This window comes from Phoxinus phoxinus (genome assembly GCF_949152265.1).
Source record: "Phoxinus phoxinus genome assembly, chromosome: 11".
In the NCBI taxonomy this organism is placed as follows: Eukaryota; Metazoa; Chordata; class Actinopteri; order Cypriniformes; family Leuciscidae; genus Phoxinus; species Phoxinus phoxinus.
Window position 1 is genome coordinate 23,292,034 of NC_136886.1, and position 20,643 is coordinate 23,312,676.

The 20,643-nt window shown below is 39.0% G+C and overlaps 1 protein-coding gene across 7 annotated transcripts in view; it reads left to right on the plus strand.

Moving 5' to 3' along the window:
- Positions 1-20,643, plus strand: part of LOC307007292 (centrosomal protein of 95 kDa-like) — a 276,695-nt gene that overhangs the window by 238,024 nt on the left and 18,028 nt on the right. For all 7 annotated transcript variants that reach the window (XM_079629107.1, XM_079629108.1, XM_079629109.1 and 4 more), the window contains 4 exons: positions 7,256-7,425; positions 7,757-7,831; positions 7,917-8,069; positions 16,060-16,206. In XM_079629107.1, coding sequence (XP_079485233.1) covers positions 7,256-7,425; positions 7,757-7,831; positions 7,917-8,069; positions 16,060-16,206 — 545 coding nt within the window. The remainder of the gene's footprint in view (positions 1-7,255; positions 7,426-7,756; positions 7,832-7,916; positions 8,070-16,059; positions 16,207-20,643) is intronic.

Consider the following 20,643-nt stretch of genomic DNA (forward strand, 5'->3'; position numbering starts at 1 on the left):
CGCATGAACAATAGAGGATTCTAATAATAGTAACAAAGTGCAATAGAGGTAGCTAGTTCTTGCTTTTTGCTCATTCTCCTGCAACAAAATGCTTTCACATAGGCCATAAGACCACAAGACAATGATGCCAACTGGTGGAATGGTACACAGAAGTCACGGTTCGGTATGAATTCGGTACAATGGAGGGAAAAGCAAAACAAAAATGCAGAAGGCATTTTTATTTTATTGTGCATGTCTCAGTCTGTACCACCTAGTGTCATACAGTCCCATGAGCAGCTACAACAGCCTGAAGTGTGTAAAGTAATATGTAAACAGTAAACAATAAGTACCCCACATTATCTTGTTAACATTAAGTTAGTTAACATTAACTTGTAAACAAAATAAGACAATCAGCCATAAAACTGAAAATAGGCTACAGCATCTCTTATTTACGTGCTGATTGCCTAATCAAAAATAAATGGCCATGTTTTATAAAAAGGTTCACAAAACTAAATAAAAATGTTTAGAAAATATGTAACGTTAATTTAGTTGTAGGTTACGTTCTCATATGCATTTTTTCTCTCTAATGTCACGGAATAATCTGGTTTACTGCTTTACACGACTCTTTTGTAGTGTGGTTTTGGTCTACTAAAGTGTTGTACTTAAATAAACATTCACGAATGTACCTTACTACTTCTCGCCGCCGATTCCTGGTGGTTTAGAGAACACCGAGTCGCATCCTGTCGTTTCAAAGAATAGTACACCGGCGAGCGCGAAGTAAATGCCTCGTCCATTTGGGGAGGCGCGCGCGCAGTCATCGGAGGCTCGCGCTGCGGAGGCAGGCGAAAGTATAAACAAACCTAGTTTAAAGCGGGGCTACAGATTAGGTTTCCACAAATAACCCGCGTATCTAGCAGTAGTTCCGCAGCATTAAATTCATTAATTTGCACGTGAGTTTTATTTATTTTTTATACCATGTATTCTCCGTGTAAATTCATGCACCGAACCGTTTCGGTTCAATACGAATACATGTACCGTTCCACCCCTATGCCAACAGACCAAAAATATTTTAAGGATTAAGGTGCTTCTTTAAAAAGTAACTTTTGAACATTGTACTGGCCCTAAATCAGTTGATCAGCTGTCATCATTGACAGCATCTCTTGTTGTGTTGACGAACATGCAACTACCTATCAGATCTGGGGTGGCCACAGGGGTGGCCAATGAGCTTTCAGGGGTGGCCCTGGCCACCCCAGGCCACCCCCTAGAATCGCCACTGCCAGGAGGGATGAATACCATCTCTTTTCAACAGGTCAGGTTTGCCCCAAAAACTTTTCCAATTGTCTATGAATTCTATATTATTTCGTGGACACCACCCAGACAGCCAGCCATTGAGTGAACACAATCTACTAACTATCTCATCACTCCGGCGAACAGGAAGGGGGCCAGAGCAAATTACAGTGCTTGACATCGTACTTGCAAGTTCACACACCTCTTTAATATTAATTTTGGTGATCTCCGACTGGCGGAGTCGAACATCATTAGTGCCGACGTGAATAATAATCTTATGCCTGGTTCAGATTACACGATTTTTTTTGTCTGTTACGATAGTCACTGTGTCAGATTACACGATTTTGACTTCGAAAATCTTGTCGTGTCGTGGACAAGAAACATGTCAGACTACACGTTGCTTTCTGACCAGTCATCGCGTGCCGTCTCACACGCAGACATTCACTCGCACATATAGTAGCCTAGCCTATATGTCACACACGCACGCACTCACTCACTCTCTCTCACACACACACACACACACTAACTAGGAAGTCCCGAAGTTTGAAGCTTTGTCCCGCAAGTCATAAGCAGTCCCGCATTTTAATTTTGTCTGCATCATTTTATTTCATCGTCCTTTTAAATTACAATTCTACAATAAAAATGTTAATAAGAAAATACTGAACATGCGCAGCCGTTATTATTGGTTCCAGAGCGGGATAACAAACACTGAGAGAGAGAGAAAAAAAACAACAATTGCAACAGAAAAATGCATCTATCCGGAGCTCCCGAGAAGAAAAAGCGTCTTTGTTCGTATGATAAGGAATGGGAGAAAAAATATACATGGTTAAAACCAGTTACAGGTGACCCTAAAAAAGGAGATTGCGGTGTACGTTATGCCACCGAAGTTTCACCATCACGCATGGAAAAGACACAAAAATATAGTCTAGCCTACTGAATCCGGTAAGAACGCATTTAATCTGTCTTCTTTCCTAGTGGAATTTATGTGCTTATTTGGAAATGTGCTTTTTAGCAATTGGATTATTATTTTCACTTAATTACTTAGATTAAATAGACCCGTGCTGTTAAAATGAGTTTTATATTATTAGTGACGTTCACAGCGCCGGTCAGCGCCGTCACAGCCTAACATTTTTATAAAGCCTATTAGCAATAAAGACATCTTAAAATCAATATTTATTCACCTGGTATAATAATAGTAAGTTATCTCCCTCGTGTCCCGCGAAATCAGGTCTGACCTGGCTGCAACAGATATAGCCAGGTGGTCACCCTAGCACACACACTCACTAGCACACACTCTCTCTCGCTCACTCACTCACTCACTCTCGTCGTGGAGGACCGAAAAAAAATCAAACATGCTAGTCTTTTTGTCGTGATGTCGTGAGGCATCGCAGACGCGACGTAGGTTGTCGCACACTATGACACACTATACGAGATGAAACGATCAAATCTTGCGTCCCGACGCCCGTTGTCGTTTACGAATCCCCACGACACCCTACGTCAAACGAATCGTGCCAAAATCGGGCTAAAATCGTGTAATCTGAACCAGGCATTAGAGAATTTACGTTTAGCATTAGCCAGCACTTTCAAATTTGCTTTGATGTCAGGCGCTCTGGCTCCCGGCAAACATGTGACTATGGTGGCTGGTGTCTCTATTTTCACGTTCCGTGTAATAGAATCGCCAATAACTAGGGCACAATCAGAATAATTCTCAGTGGGTGTTTCACTGAGCGGGGCAAATCGATTTGTTATCGGAACGGAAAAGTGTTTTTTTGATCCGCGACTAGAGCGATCCCTCACTGTCACCCATCTGCCCTGCTGCACGGGCTCTACTTCAGCCGGAACCGACTCATGTAAAGAGTTCACTAGGCTAGGCACATCCAAAATAGTATCTAAAGCTCTAGCACTCTTCTTACTATTCTCGATTAAAGTTTGGATGCGTGTCTCTAGTTCTGAAATCTTCTCTGTCAGCCTGACTGTCTCCTTGCATTTATCACATATAAATCCTATATTGCCGACAGAGAAGGCTATGGTAAACATGTGACATGAAGTGCTGGTGACAATAACAGGAGAAGACATTACTTACCGTGTTTGTTGACTGATTCTTACTCACCTGGGCTTTTATGAACTCAAAGGCGCGGGCGCGCGAGAGAAAAATAAATAACTGAGCGCACGGGTGGTTAGCGAGGCTAGCGAGTTAGCGTGTTGTGCTGACAATAACGGAAGCTAGCAATGTCAGGTTAATCTGAGATGTTGAGTAAGCTGTATTTAGTAGTATAAACAACTAGAATTTATAATAAATGATGGTTCAAAACAGAAAGAAATACGAAGCTAATACGAGGCTTAGACGCAGCAAACAAACTCACAGCAGCAGCAGTCACAGCGAGGCAGACAGGAGCAATCGATCTCCGAGCAATCTCCAAGCAATCTCCTCTGAAAGAGCGAACAGGAAAATGTAGTTACTTTAAATGTTTTGTAAATGTAGTTACTTTAGACAAGTGCAAACTGGGTGCTTAATGCAAATGTATTCCTATTCACAAAATGAGAGGCTTTTATGGTCGCCCATCAATGCAAATGTCTCTGTGTATAGAGACAAAAGAATGAGGTTAATCACTGTCTGTCACCATCAGTGTACTGTAGCGAGTCTGTTTATTTGTGAAGACACTTATGAATGGTACACAAAATAAAATATTTAGACCTTCGCGCTCGTGCGGACGCGTCGAGTATAAACAAGGCTTAAGCAACACACGCCTGCCGCTTTAACTACATCGTCAAAAAAAATTATATGAGCGTTATCCGCCGTGTCACTCTGTCTTGTTTAGAGCTTAGATTCTCTGCCCGAGCCCGATATTTCCCACCGCTATAGAGAGCCTAAGTCCCGCCCCTCCGCTTCCGGCTCATGGGACCTTATTTCGGAAAAAATATGTATGGAAGTCAATGGCGAGAGATAACCGTTTATATACTGTCTATGGAGATAACTTATCTTTTTATTCCGTCTGAACTGTCCCCTGAACTACACATATGATGTTTGTCAATTTAAAAGGTAAATATGAAAGTCAAGAAAGTCGCAGTTTGTCATAAAACAGAAGAGTAACGTTTAGTTGTATGTGAAAATCGCTCGATGAACTACATCTCTCGTCTCGCACTATGTAGCCTACGTCACAAGATCCGTTGCTCGTATGTGTGTATTCTGGCTCAAAACACGAGTCAGGCATGACGGCGTAACGTTAGGATTATAATGTAAGACTATAGAAAAAATGACAGACGTTAGCTTCAGTAAAGTTAGCTTCATTCATTGAGAGAAAAGGTATGACGTCGCATGTGCGCCTTCTGGGTTTGTAGTCTTTGTAATTACGTATTTTCACAGTCTTATACCTCAACAGTTTTACATCAAACTGCGACTTTCTTGACTTTAAAATGTATCTTTTAAATTGACAAACATCATATGTGTAAATTCAGGGCACAATTCAAACGAGATCAAAATATTTGTTGTCTCTCGCCATTGACTACCATACAATATTTTTCCGAAATAAGGTCCCATGGTGGTCGACCGGAAGGGGAGGGACTTAGGCTCTCTATAGAGAGCCTAAGGCCCTGTTTACACAAGAACGCTCGCGGGTGAAAACGTAAAAATATTTTATCGGATGTGCCGATCGTTTACACAGCGACGGCGTTTTTGGGGCTTAAAAACGCAAAAAAGTGAAACCACCCTCCAGAGTGGAAATCTTATAAACGCTCCACCATCGCGTTCCCTTCTAAAGGGTAAAAACGCAAAAGTCTGCTAGACAGTGAAGGCGTCGCGTACGCGTTTACGTCACAGGTATGCACCAGTACAGGAAAATAACAAAACATTATCAAACTAAAATATAGCATTAATTTCATTGACAAAAATTTGTATAAGTCTGAGCGATACGCAAAGAGCACCGAGGGTTAAATCAGCAGCTTTACTGCATTAAACATGAAAAACTGTGTCAGCGGCTCTTTCACTTTCAGTGCTTCACATTGCCACCTAGCCACCTGGACTGCATACTACATCGAATTTCACACAATTTTGCGTCACCATATGCACGCAGATTTCCCCCTCATAATGCTCGTCTAAATTACATTTATTATTTCATTTGATGATTAAATTTCTTACTTAAATGCTGTTTTTAGTGTTAACTTGTACAGTTCCCTGTCCATACTGTTAAAATGAGTCAGTTCAGTCTGAGTAGCAGTAGAGTAGCCTGACATAACGCTAGTAGCCCACAGTGGTACCATGCCAGTGAAGTCATCGAATACGGCTGCGCTCTGATAACAACAAATGTAAATTTCAGTATTGGGGAAAAATTAATATATGGTTTGTTTTTAATATTATTTTTGAATTAATTTGTTTACAATTTTAATAACCAAAATGTTATCAAATTATATTTAGTTTGTTTCAGTTCCCCTTTAAAGCGGCAGACAAGCACCTGCTTAGAATGAACAGAACGATATAATCCGCTGGTGTGGATGCTAATATTGTTATCTTTATAGTAATTATTCAAGGGGCCCTATTTTAACGATCTAAAGCGCAGGGTGCAAGTTCAATTAGAAATGGTATTGTTTAGGTTGAAATATAAATTTAAAAAAATAAATATTTAATGAATTGGAATGTAAATTAATGAATGTCATCTTTTTAGACATTTTGATGTGAGTCATTCTATTGACGGCAGAGGAATTGATGAATATTGATGCAAAAACTCTAGAAATTAAATTGAGCATATATACATATTAAAAAACAAGTTGTATATTATTTATATTATTTTTAATAAAATAATCATCTTGTATAAGGAAAATTTGCTTGCATCTGCTAATTCTATTAAGCACTGTTAAAAAGAAGAAACCACATCTTCCATATCACATTTTTGGCTTAAAAAAGGAAAAAGTACACGGTCCTAAAAGGGCATCGAACCTATGATAAGGTAATTACAGATTGTTAAAAATAATACTGTCTTAGTAGTAAACATTTTATTTATGATATGTGAAATAGGAATTTAAACTAATAAGAAAATATTGATATTTCTGCGACGTCATTGTTGATATCAAGAATTCACATTTTTACAACTGGAAATGTTATTCTTGATATGCAATTCATATCCTGTGAATGATTAAGTCAAAATAGCTTGCTTTAGTGGTGTAATCCTGCTCCCGGCCACTGCAAAAAAATGTTTTATACCAGACCTGTATAGTGAACACTAGGGCTGCATGATTAATCATATTTTAATTGTGATAATGATCTCTGATTCTCTCAATTAATTAAAAATAATCATTGCAATATTGGCCTGCTTTTGGGTTTTTCACTTCTTCTTTTTTTTTCTTCATTTGTACCACATGACCTTTGCAGATTCACTATGGCATAGAAATGCATAATTTGTAGTCTGAGGATGCGAAACATCTCTGAGTTGAATGTCAGGGTTGTCATCTCTTAATTATAGTATTTACGTCATGGCATGAATTAAGTGCATTTCAATCCAAATGTGGAACTTACTATACAGTATGCAATTTTGGATGCAGCTAGAATGAAAAAAAAATTTTTTACAATAACTTATGAATTTATAATTTTATAGCTGGACCACGATCACAGAGCTGAAAGCTTTTAGGCGGAACAATTTCAGGGAGAAAATTAACCTCTTTCATTTAACCCTTCTCATTCCCGCACAAAGTGAATGCATGCTTGCAGTCGACTGTGGAGGGGAAGAGTTTAAGCGGACTAAATGTTTGGAGAAGTCCAGCATACATAACCAGTTTTGAGAATGGAGTTTTCACTATAAGATTGAGTTATGTCATTTTGATTAACCATTACAAGGTCAAAAAATAGTAATCCTTGTAAACATGTATGCCAAATCACACACAAACATAAACAGCACTGCAGAACAGCATCAACTTATTCTTCCTTGTGCTTATCAGATTTGATTTATTATATGAATACATTTTAACAATTTGCTTCACATGTTTTTTACATTTTACCTAGTGAGAGTGAAGGAGAACAATCTTCTTCCCATTCTGCTGGATGAGTTTCCGCAGGTGCAGCTCTCTCCTCACACACTGTCCCGCATGTGGAAACAACAGCTCAGACAGATTGACCAGCTCAACTCCTCCAAAAACCAGAGCAGACACACACTACCCAAACGTTTAAACCAAGTGAGAGATCTAACACAGAAACACAGTTTTTATTGCCCATTAGGCTGCTAAATTTAAATTCAGTAGTTTTATTGGCACATTTACATTTAGAATGATCAGAATACGGGCAGCATGCCAATTAAAGCACTGTCTATATAATATCAAAAATAAAACTGGCTAAAAGTAATATAGATATTATAGATAGATGGATAGACTTGTGCACTATATTTCAGGCCTTCTGAAACAATAAAATGGCAATTTTAAACTCTTGGCTAACCACTTCTGATCAGTGTGCCCAGGTCCACAGATTTCAGTACTGAATCCAATGGGTTTACTTTTTTTTTTTTTTTAGCTGGAAGAAGCTCAGAAAAGACATGACATGCTGGTGCAGATCATCCGCAAAGAACAGGAACACAACAGTCGTCTGGTTAGAGCAAACTCAGACAAAGACACATAAAGACATAATCACACAAAATTAAAAGATCTCAATGAATCTGAATCTTATGTTTCAGAGAGTGTTTAGAGAGAGGATCCAACAGCAGAAGTTTGCTCAGAATAAGCTGAGAGAACAGCGACAACAGTTTGCTCGTGCTAAAAAATACTACAGCATCTATCACGTTCAGCTACGTGCCAAACTGATGCAAGCAAAGACACAAGAAGAGCAAGTAAGTCCCAAATCCACACCTACTATTACTGATGCTAGCTAAAACACACCTGTGCACCCAGCGACGACTCAGGAGGCTGCTCAGAATCGTGCCGTGCTGCTAATGTTAATATTATTTATATTATGTATGATTAATAAATAAATAAAATTCAGTAACAAATTTATTTAGTTTGTCCGGCGGACTGTGGTAAACCTTGGATAAACAGAGAGACTAATATTAGCGTTGCAGACGCCATCTTTCTTATGATGTAACAAGTACATCAGTGAGTGTTCCCGGTTCCGGCTGACTTAAACTATGCAGCCTAAATTGAATTATAGAAGTCTATAATGTGTTATGTGTATGCTAGGCCAAAGAGATGTGTTTTTAGTCTAGCTTTGAACTGACAGAGTGTGTCTGCTTCCTGGACAATGTTAGGAAGATTGTTCCAAAGTTTTGGTGCTAAATAGGAAAAGGATCTACCGCCAACAGTCAATTTTGATATTCTAGGTATTACCAACCGGCCGGAATTTTGAGATCGCAATAGACGTGAAGGACTATAATGCGTTAAGAGCTCGCTCCGAGTACTGGGGAGCTAAACCATTTTGTGCTTTATAAGTGCTCAGCCATATTTTAAAATTTATACAATGTTTAATAGGGAGCCAATGCAGTGTTGACCGAACCGGGCTAATATGGTCATACTTCCTGGCTCTAGCTGCTGCATTTTGGACCAGCTGTAATTTGCTTATTATGCATGCAGGGCAACCACCCATAATAGCATTACAATAATCTAGCCTTGATGGCATGAACTTATTGTTCTGCATTTTTCATTGAGAGCATATGACGCAATTTAGGTGTATTTTTAAGATGAAAAAATGCGGTTTTACAGATGCTAGACACGTGATCAACAAATGAAAGGTTGGTATCAAAGAGCACACCCAGGTTCCTAACCGACGAAGAAGACTTGACAGAGCAGCCATCAAGTGTTAGACAGTATTCTAGATTATTACGTGAGGAAGTTTTTTGTCCAATAATTATAATCTCAGTTTTTTTTTTCAGAATTAAGTAGTAGGAAGTTGCTAGTCATCCAGTTTTTTATATCAGCTATGCATTCCGTTAATTTCTCCGCGCCGCTTCGCTAAATATAGGCGCCTAGTCTATTTTTGACGGACGTGCGTCCAAGTCGCAACGGAAATACAAAATAAAAGTTAAAAACTCTGTCCATTTCAAAATAAACACCCTTTACAGACTTCCAATTGTATTGCACACCAATATATCCTTGGTAGAAACCATTGACTTTAAGGTAGAAATCCAAAATCAAGAAAAAACACGTCGGACAGGCAAATCACGTGGTCTCGCGCATCCAGTCGCTTCGCTTCTGAAATGCTCTTGGTGTGAGTTGTCACCGCATGGAGGACGGAATAAAACCATATCGGAGCCGTGATGCGCCGCACACGTGTGCAGTGTAAATGAGGGGTAAGGGTAGCATGTACAGAGTGAACAGCAATGGTCCTAGTACTGAGCCTTGTGGTATGCCATACTGAACTTGTGATCGATAAGACATCTCTTCATTTACTGCTACAAACTGATAACGGTCAGATAAATATGTGATGATTGTTGAATGAAATGAATATGAATAGATATGAATGTTGTGGTCGATAGTGTCAAATGCAGCACTAAGATCGAGTAAAACTAATAGAGAGATACAACCATGATCGGATGATAAGAGCAAATCATTTGCGACTCTAATAATAATAATAATAATAATTTTATTTATAATGCGCCTTTCTCATACTCAAAGCGCTACAACATACAGAACAAAATAGTCAAACAATCAAACATTGACGTAAAAATAGGTATCAAAAAATACACAATTTATAAATTAAAAGCTTGACTGAAAAGATGTGTCTTAAGAAGTTTCTTAAAACAATCCACAGAAGCAGCATCCCTGATAGACGCAGGTAATATATTCCATAACTTTGGCGCATTACAGGAAAAGGCCCTTCCCCCCATAGTTTTTCATTTACAACGAGGCTGAAACAGAGAGAGAGAGCCAGCAGAGCGGAGAGAGCGAGCAGGAATGGATGGAGTAACCAAATCACAGATGTAATCTGGAGCCAACCCATGCACTGCTTTATAAGTTAAAATCAGAACTTTAAAATCAATACGTGACTGAACTGGAAGCCAATGCAGTTGCTGGAGAACAGGGGTAATGTGATGGCGTGATGATGTGTGAGTCAAAACACGTGCGGCAGAGTTCTGTATATATTGCAACCTCTTAATAGAGTTTGCTGGTAAACCCGCAAAGAGAGAGTTACAATAATCAAGCCTTGACGTGATGAAGGCATGGATAAGCCTCTCTGCATCAGGCCTAGAGAGAAACGGTCTAATACGTGCAATGTTCCTCAGATGGAAAAAAGCAACCTTCGTTATGTTTTTAAAATGAGAATTAAAAGTTAGCTGGGCATCAAAAATCACACCCAAGTTACGGACCTGGTTAGAAGGGGACAATTGGGTGTTGTCTACTGAGATTCTAAAATCCTTACATTTACTGACATTCAAAGGAGTGCCAATTAATAAGACTTCAGTTTTCGAACAGTTTAGTTTTAGAAAATTTTAATTTTTTTTAATTTAATTTCCAGCAAACAGTCAGACAGTTTTAAAGAGGAAGAATTAAGATCAGGCTGAGAGCTGATAAAAATCTGGGTGTCGTCTGCATAGCAGTGATAGCTCAGGCCAAATTTCTGAATGATCTGCCCAAGAGGCAACATATAAACACTAAATAAAATAGGACCCAAGACTGACCCCTGAGGGACACCCTGACACAGAGAAGCGGTCTGAGATCTGTTTGAACCCAGATAGACAAATTGTGAGCGACCTGAGATGTAAGATTCAAACCAGTTTAACACCGTTCCAGACAGACCGGCCCACTTGTGCAATCTGTCCAATAATATACTGTGACATATGGTATCAAATGCAGCAGTAAGGTCTAGCATGACCAGAATGCCACAAGCCCCAGAGTCAGCTATAATGAGGTCATTCAGAACCCTGACCAGAGCAGTCTCTGTACTGTGTCCAGATCTAAACCCAGATTGAAATCTTTCTAACAGGCTATTCGTACAGAGATGAGTATGGAGTTGCCCAACAACCATACTAAAGTGCTCAAGCACTTTAGCCAGGAAAGGTAAATTTGAAATGGGTCGATAATTTGACGTCAGTGATATCGATACCAGCTTTTTTAGGAACTGGCGTAACTGCAGCCATTTTTAAAGCAGAAGAGACTTTCCCTGTAATGAGTGAGGCATTTACAATAGTAGTGATGTGAGGTAAAATGGCAGACAGACAATTTTTTAAAACAGTCGTAGGGAGTGGATCAAGTATGCAAGTAGTAGAGTTCATTGACAAGACAAGTTTAGAAATAAAATCAAAGTCAACAGTACTGAAGCTTGAAAAGGCGAGACCAGTTAGATTAGGAGGATGCACCTCAACAAGCTCAGGAGCATCCTCACAGGCAATAGCATTATAGATATTCTCAATTTTAGTTGAAAAATAATTGAGAAATGCATTACACTGCTCAATGGTGGAACCGTCAAAGTCACTAGGAGGTTTAAGTAGGTTATTGACTGTTCTAAACAGAACACAAGGATTAGAGATGTCGCTACTAATAATAGTAGAGTAATAAGCCCCTTTTGCAGCTTTGAGAGCATTTTGATACTCAATCTGATGCTGATTAAACATTAATCTATGAACTGTTAGACCAGATTTTTTATATTTCCGCTCCCACTGCCTGCCTAACGCCTTCAATTTGCGCAACTCAGATGTGTACCAAGGAGATGATCTCTTAAAAGACACAACACGTTTTTTTCAGAGGAGCAAACTCATCCAGAATAGATGTAAGAGCAGCATTATACTGGTCAATAGAGGCCGCAACTGGCAGGTCACCCATAGTATGGCTTAGAAGATCAAGATCAATATCACTGATTTTCCTGAAACAGATAACACGTTCTTTCACAGACTGCAAAGAAGGAGGAGTCAGATTGAACGTGAGGAGCTTGTGATCACTTATACATACATCAGTACACTCAAGTTGTTCAATAAATATTCCTGAAGTGCAGACCAGATCCAATATATGTCCGTGTTTGTGTGTCGGAAAGTCAACATGCTGAGTGAAGTTAAAACATTCTAGTGCATCCATGAGGCACACAGCATTATTGCAAGCCAAGTTGTCAACGTGAATATTTAGATCACCCGTTAAAAGAGTAACTGGACAGTGTGCGCTGGCAAGTGTCAAACACTTGAAAAATGCAGAGTTAAGTTTGGGAGGACGATAGATATTCAACACAAGAACTGATGAGAGACCAGTCAGCTTGAAAGCCAAGCATTCAAATGATGAAAAGCAAGGCAATGAAACATCAGTTACTGCAACATCAGATCTATAAATGACAGCAAGACCGCCACCGCGGCCGGTGGAGCGCGGCCGGTCAAGAAAAGTGTAGCCAGGCAGAGCACATATTTAAATTAAGATAGTCATTAGGCTGATGCCATGTTTCACAAAGGCAGAAGAAATACAGTTTTTTTGTCCAAAACAATGTCGCAAAGTGAAGCCGCTTTGTTGGTAACAGAGCGAGTGTTCCGATGTGCAAACCTGATTGTGTCAAGGTTAACACCACAGCTGGATGAAGTAGACTTCTGGAGGTAGGAAAGATTAGCAGAGCCTACATGAGGCGAAGATAAATGGCGACGATCCAAACGCCTCTGAGACCAAACTGTGTTTATATCTGTTCCGCTTGAATGCAGATTACGGCGGGAGCCACGATGAATGTACTTTGGCCGTCGGAAAAGTTGTAGCGATCGCAGTTGTTTCTCCAAAACAGCAGTGGCAGGGAGCAGAAAATGACAAAGCTGTAAAAGTTCCGTAGCAGAGTATTTTATCATAGTGCAGTCCAGGAGGTAGAAGTGAATCTTGCCGTAGATAAAATCCAGGTAAGCCACATAATGGCAGATATCAGCCGATATAAAACCAGTCAACAGCGCCTTAGAATAAACAATTTAACACGCTGATGGAGTAGCGGCAGCCAACAGTGCGCCAGCGTCCTCTCCACTCAACAGGAAAACCACTCAGTCTAATGAGAGCTGTCTCAGTACTATGGTACGGTCTAAATCCTGATTGAAAATCCTCGCAGATATAATTTCTTTCTATAAAGGAACATAGTTGTGAAGATACTGCCTTTTCTAGTATCTTCGACAGAAAAGGTAGATTCGAGATCAGCCTGTAATTGACTAATTCTATAGGATCAAGTTGTGTTTTTTTTAAAAGCGGTTTAATCATAGCCAGCTTAAAACTTTTTGGTACGTATCCTAATGACAAAGATGATTTAATGATATTAAGAAGTGGATCTATGACCTCTGGAAGCATCTCTTTCAGTAGCTTAGTCTGTATAGGGTCTAACATACATGTTGATGATTTAACGAATTTAGAAAATTCTTTCTCTCCTATAGTAATGAATGAATCAAAATTTTCTTTAGGGAGACTACAATGCACTCCCTGATGCGATACTGTAGTAGACGGTTGCATAGTTAAAATGTTCTTCCTGATATTATCAATCTTATAAGTGAAGAGGTCATTACTGGTGTGCTGCTTGAAAACTTCTGGGCTTGAAGCTTTATTTTTCGTTAGTTTAGCCAGTTTCAAATAAATACCTATGGTTTTGTTTATTTTCTTCTAATAGAGTTGAAAAATAAGCAGATCTAGCATCTTTTACAGCCTCTCTATATGCAATTGAGCTCTCTTTCCATGAAATGCAAAATACCTCTAGTTTTGTTTTCTTCCAGTTGCGCTCCATTTTTTTGGCTGCTCTCTTAAGGGCCCGAGTGTGCTCGTTGTACCACGGTGTTGGACTATTGGTCTTTAATCTTCTTGTTGTGGCAAAAACAATAATTAAACAAACATGCATCACAGCGAAAGAGACAGCAAGATTCAAATTGTCCTTAAAATATATTTATTCTTGCAAGAATAGTTGTCCAGCCACAGTCCAGCTGCAGGTGGAGTGAGACGCAGAGAGGTGTTTGGCTGGTAGTTTTATAATGTAGTTTTATAATATTGTTGGCGTCAAATCTATAACCTATTTTATTTCAACCCACGATGGACGGCGATCTACAACTCCACAATTCCAATTTACACAAATACTTTCCGATGTGAAAGTAATTCAAATCCACATCATAAATTACAAAATTAATTACTACCAGACAGAGCTTGATGACGAAATTGATTCAGAATTAGCAACTTCTCTCAAATTTGTCATTCGCCTTCACCCATCTGTAATGATAAAACATTAATGACACATTTATACACACTATTCAGGCGGAATTAGTACCCCAAACTAACACATACAAGACATAAAGTGCAGTCACCATCAAACACACACACATCTGACTATGAACTGCTTATATTTCTTATTTGTATCTTTTCTCTAAAAAGATTAAAATTTTAAATGAGTTTTTTAACCTTACATTTTCCTGTAGCTTTTATCAAATTTCTTTATGGCCTCTTAACCAGTTTCAAAGCATGTCTGTTCATTATTCATTTGATTTTGGAAAAGTCAGCTGTGTTGTTTTGGTTCATTATCATTACTTTGCTTCAGCTTTCTTTGGCTGACCAATAACAGAAAGACAGACATAGGATCATTCCTTCCTCCACTCTCTCTCTCTCTCACTATAAACAAATAATATTTTCAACAGCTTCCTAAGACTGTAATTTAGAATGAATGTAAATTCCTTACACTAACCTTTGACCATTGTTCTTCAGACTCTTAACCACCACCATGTCTTATAATGGTCCTTTGTCATGCCCAAGGACCTGCATGAGTGTAAATTCCTTGCACTTGAGGCAACTAACATCATAAAATGTTTTGTTAGTGTCTCCACAACAGATAATTGCATTCACATCATGGTCTCATCTGGCTCTTGAAAGCACCTTCCCATTAGCTCTTTATCTATAAACTCAATCAGGGTGTTGTTTCCTGGCATAGTTAAAGACACTTGTCACAATTGAAAACGTCTCGGTCTTACAGTCGTAACCCTTGTTCCCTGAGGAGGGAACGAGACACTACGTCGTTGAAAACGACTCTTTGGGGACGCTCCCTAAGCGTACGCCTCTGAAGTATGAATTAAACTAATCCAATCCTGATTGGTGTTGCGTCGTGACGTAACATGTGACGGCATAACCGGATGCATAAAAGTGTTGCCGGCGCACACACACATTAGCCTCACGATGAAGCAACCCGCTCCCAGGCGTTAAGGGGCGTGGCAGCCCTCAGGTCATCCTTCTGATCAAAAGAGCGAGATAGATTTCTCTGTTGCCAAACTCCCGAGGGAGGGGCTCTAGAGGAAGGAGTGGGGTTTATCCCATGACTTAGATAACTCATTATGCAAGTCAGGAAAAATAAATAAATAAAAATGGTAAGCTCTGGCACTGATGTTGTGATTGTTGCTGCAGGAAGTTCTCATATCCTTTCTTAGTTATTTATTAAGCGCTTCCTGTCTAACATGTGGCCTGTTGATTTTTCATCTGGCCACAGCACGGATCACATCACGCTATTAAGCCTTGATGTTGCAGCTTTATTTTTTACTTTAAACATCGGGTGCTTGTCACGGGCAGAAGAAGCCGCATCGCGGGCTTAGAACCATTCAAATAAAGAATGAGAAAGTGCCGCAGCAGTCTCACTCTCATCAGCAAAAAATCAGTCTTAAAGAAATCCCCTCTGATGCATAAATATCTCTAGTCAAAGCTAGACAGCTCTTTGAAGGTCAGCCTAGTTGAGATGTTTGAAATTAAACAATGATTAAAAGCAAAGAAAACACAAACACACTTAGACGCGGCGGCCTGCCACACACTGGCCATCTTGGATTGAGTGAAATACACGCACAAATGCACAATATATGCAAATGTTTTTGATTTTATAAAAACTTGTCCTGCAAATCATTTAATGAACAGAAAAAAAATGTGTTTATTCAGAAGCTCAAGCAGATCTTTGAAGAAGGATTGGAATGGCAGAAGGCTCATCTGAGAGAGCAGCGTGCATACAGTAAAGAACTGCTTCAGGAGAACCACCGCAAATACCAAGATGAGATTGAGGCCATGGATAACTACTACAGAGACCAGGTAAAAACAGTATGTGGGGCTCCTTCCATGTAACCCATTGTGTGCGTGCGTGCGTGTGTGTGTAGCGTTCAGCTTGTCTTTAATGGCACCATGAAATCAGTAGCAGACCACAATTATCCAATTAATTTCAGATTTGCTAAATCAATTCATGTCTTATATTTTTCAAAAGAGAAGAAACTACTCATGCAACTTCTGTTTTATGTCGACTTTAAAATTGGACACGGTCACTATTTGATAATTGAAAAATTGGACAAGGTCACTATTTGATAATGGACAGTATAATGTTTGCTTTTCAGAAGCAATCAGTTTGCTCAAGATCACAATAACTTTTATTTTGGAGTATTAATGAGTTAAATGCTTCGCAATTGAAATGTACTTTGAACTCAACTTTCTTTTAAAGGTGAACTATGCAGCTTTTTTACCTTAACTGAACCGCTTCAGAGTCATTGCAATGGTTGTATTACTTTTTTCCGAGTAGAATGGTGGTCGTCTCGTACCCCACTATCGCCCTTCCAACGCCCGGCTGCAGCGTCAGGAACTATCGCGTAATATCAGGTCTCGCGATGTAATTAATTGCTTTACGGCAAAAAAAATCTGCTAAAATTCTGTCATTATTGCGTCATTATTGCGCTGCCTCACGCTGTTCGAACCCGAATGAAGACGTTTTAAAGAATGTCCCATCTGCTTTGATGTCGTTGATCTACTAGCCTCTGGTATCTGAGAGTCGCCAACAAGTTTTTCGACAGTGTTGTCAAATATCTATTCCGAAGCTGTAGGGGGAGCTCTATAGAGAAACCTGTGAGCAAAAACTGAGAAAACAGCGAAGAAATTCCCGAAACTGCATAGCCCTGCTTTAATTTAGAACTATGGGTGTACACACACATTATATAAATAAAAATCACTATAGTTTATAACCCCATATATAAAAGTCAATGGGTCTCATTCATGAAACACGAGCAGAACGAATGTTTGTGTAAATCGTGTGTAAAGTGGTTCTGGCGTAAATGTTCGGATTCATTAAAATGTTCGTATTTTCCAAATGTTAGTTGGTACGAAAGAAATCTCCACCTGCTCCCAGCCACGCGTAAATATGCGTTTAACATCCGAACGTTTTGCTCATTAATAAGGCTGCATTTTAATTCACCTTAATCGGGGACATATTTACACAGCATTTTGAAAAAATATGATATAGTAATTGCATTCGGTTTTTCTTTTTACTTTTATTATGAGAGCCAGTAATTGTATCTGCAAACGGAACACTTTAATCAAATAATTAATTGCTTTCAATAGGGCTGGGCTATATTTTTTCGAAGTGAACTAATTTGTTTTTTTGCAGTCGAGCTTCATGTCGAACCATTTTCTTTTCACTTCTGGGACTGTTCGATTAACAGATGAAACTCCAGTAACTGCGTCTGTAATATCTGCCAAGCTTCCTTTTTTTTTAGGACCTGATACTCCACTATGTACGCTTGAAAATAAAATGTGGCGTTTTGAATGAACTTCTGATAATAAAATATTATCTGATAATGAGAAATTGTTCTTTTTCATTCGCTTTTAAGAAGACATGTTGAAATCCTTCGTTTGGTGTCATAATATGATGCCCATATATAGTTGTCAGTCGGATTTAATGGGCGGGATTTATGGTAATTGAGAATGAGCGTGCACACGCGTCCCATTTACGACTGATTGGAATTCATTAACACACACACACACACACATTTCACTATCACATCTGACGTTTACGAAATATTTGTGAATCAGGAGAAGAGTTTTCGGGAAGGTCTCTTTACGCGCAGATCACTCGCATATTTACTCGTATATTTACGAATGTTTCATGAATTAGACCCAATATGTGCAAAAACATCACACACATCAACTGAAACCAATATTAATAAAGTATCAATAAGTGTTTCTTTGCAACCAGGGTTAGAAATTAAAATCCGCCGATCTGCCAAATGTGAGTGAAAATCAACCATTGCGGGTAACACTATTAACTCACTAGCCAATTTAGCCGTTTAGCATGGTTCATCACATTGCATGCCATTTGTCAGCCCTTTTACTCACTCTTGATACTGGCCTCAACGCTAAGTATTTTTTCTACTTTCCTGGTTGGGCCAGAGGTAACATTTTTTACTTAACCTGCCAAAATTTATCTGGCCCCACAACAAAAAAATAATAAAGTAAAAGAAAAGAAAATGGGCCTATAAAATAAGCCTAGTATTGCTTTCGTAATTTTTTTATACATGTAACCATAATAAATAAGGTTATGACACCTAAAGCTACTAGATTAACAGTAAGTAATAAAATAGGAACAAATAATCAAATTACGAGCAATAGCACAAATAAATGCAACAGAACAAACGTAAATGAAATAAACGGTGCTTTTCAGGTTTTCATGTAGGTTTAAATGGGAGATTTTCAGGTACAGAAATTGTAATGTAATGTATCACTATAGATCAACCTTTATTAAAGTTAATCAGTGAAGGGCAGTTAAAGATGCATAAATAATGTTTTGAAATATATATATATACTGGTAAATAAAATATATAAAATGTTAAATACTGTTATTTGAAAATTTTTAAGATACTTTAAATGTGAAATTAAACCTGCCAGAAGTTGGCAGCAAGTCACTGTTAATCAGTGAGTCATTGAGATTCAATCGATTCATTCAAACGGCTGATTCATCCAGGAAGGAAGCATTTTTACTGTCTTAATGAGTGAGTCATTGATTCAGCTGATTTGTTCAAAAAGCTGAATTCAGTAAAGATACACCATCATGTGTTGCTCAGAGACGCAAAACAGTGCTGTGGACTTTTTTTTTGTTTGGAACTATTTTCGTTGGCGCAATAGTGTGAAACAGGCGATTTGATGTCTAAAATGTAAGTCACTTAACATTAACTTGTTTATTAAACTGTACGTTGTATAAAATCAATGTCACTTTTGTAATCATGCTGATATTTGGAGACAAACGGTGCTCTTTGTTTAATATTGGTTTACCATATTCAATTATATAAATATAAAAGACATACGGGGGCATTGTTGCCCCTTATCTTGAATCTGGGGCCATTCTAAATGGATTTTAATAGACTAAATCACGCAGTAAAAGCATTCTCTCTAAATGTGCAAGAGCGTTAGTCTAATCTACATCGCGTAGTATATGCGTGCACTCAATGGGTGTGTTTTTGTTTGGTTTTTGTAAAGTGAGGGACTCGATAATGTAAGATTGTTAAATCAACAATTATGATATCATAGATGATCTATAGCGCACACCCCTACAGTACTGGCCGATCAGGCAAGTAACAGTTCCGTCAACTTTCCCGAGCATCGTTCACACTGGCCCTGGGTCATCGGACAGTCCTTATTGTCGAGCCCTGTAATGAGTACAGTTGTGGGAGTGGGAAGGGGTGTACCGACGAGTCTCCCAGCAGTACGAGACTATCCGCTGTAGTCTTATGAGGTGTGATTTGGTAGCCGAGCTGAAGTCCACAAATAGATTCCTCACATAAAACCCAGGTCTGTCAAGATGTTGCAGGATGTAGTGTAGTCATGTTGACTGCATCATCCACAGACCTATTTACCCAATCAGCAAACTGCAGGGGGTCCAGCAAGGGAGTCATTTCACAAAATGTGGCTCCCTATGCCAGATCAGGCTTTTCGCCGTTCTGTCTTAAATCGTCTTTAACCTGCCACTCGTTTCAGGGAACCGATTAGGACAGTCTGCCTTCGACGAACCCACTAAACAGTTTTATTCTCCTCATATTTCATATGAGTGCAGAGGCCAATGGCTTTCTTCCAAGTCAGATTTTGGCAGCATGGCAACTTCTGCCAAACGCATCTCGCTGGGTTCTATGAACCATACAACATGATTATACCCTACAATTTCGGCACAGTCCACCTCATTTTGACAGTGTCATATTATGCGATTTTGACTCCTAAATTTTCGTCATGTCTTGGACAAAAAATATGTCAGACCAAGTTCCTTCCCGACCAATTATCACTTGCTGTCTTTAACAACGTGTGTGATGTCATCGAGAAGGTAGGACAATCAACTGACGGGTGTTGTGATTGAGTGTAAACAAACAATGGCAATTGTATTTTGCGCTGGATGTCTTGTCATCAGACAAGCCCCAGAAAGAAAGAGAACCTGAGAGTTAACATGTTCCACGAAAAGAACAGTATGGAATCCTCCAAAGAGAACTTGAGGTAAAATATTTTACATTTTTAGCCAGTAGTTAAAAATAAATGTACTCACCGGGTTGCTGAAGCACCTATTCTATCGTTCGCCAGCATTTATCTTTTTTCACTCTGTCGTGGTAATCCCTCAAGTAAACATCATTAAGGCAAGGCAAGTTTATTAATTACAGCAACACCTCCCCCTTTGCCTTTCATATGAGGTTCATGTTTATAACCGTAATCTTGTGGGGTGGACTCATTTAA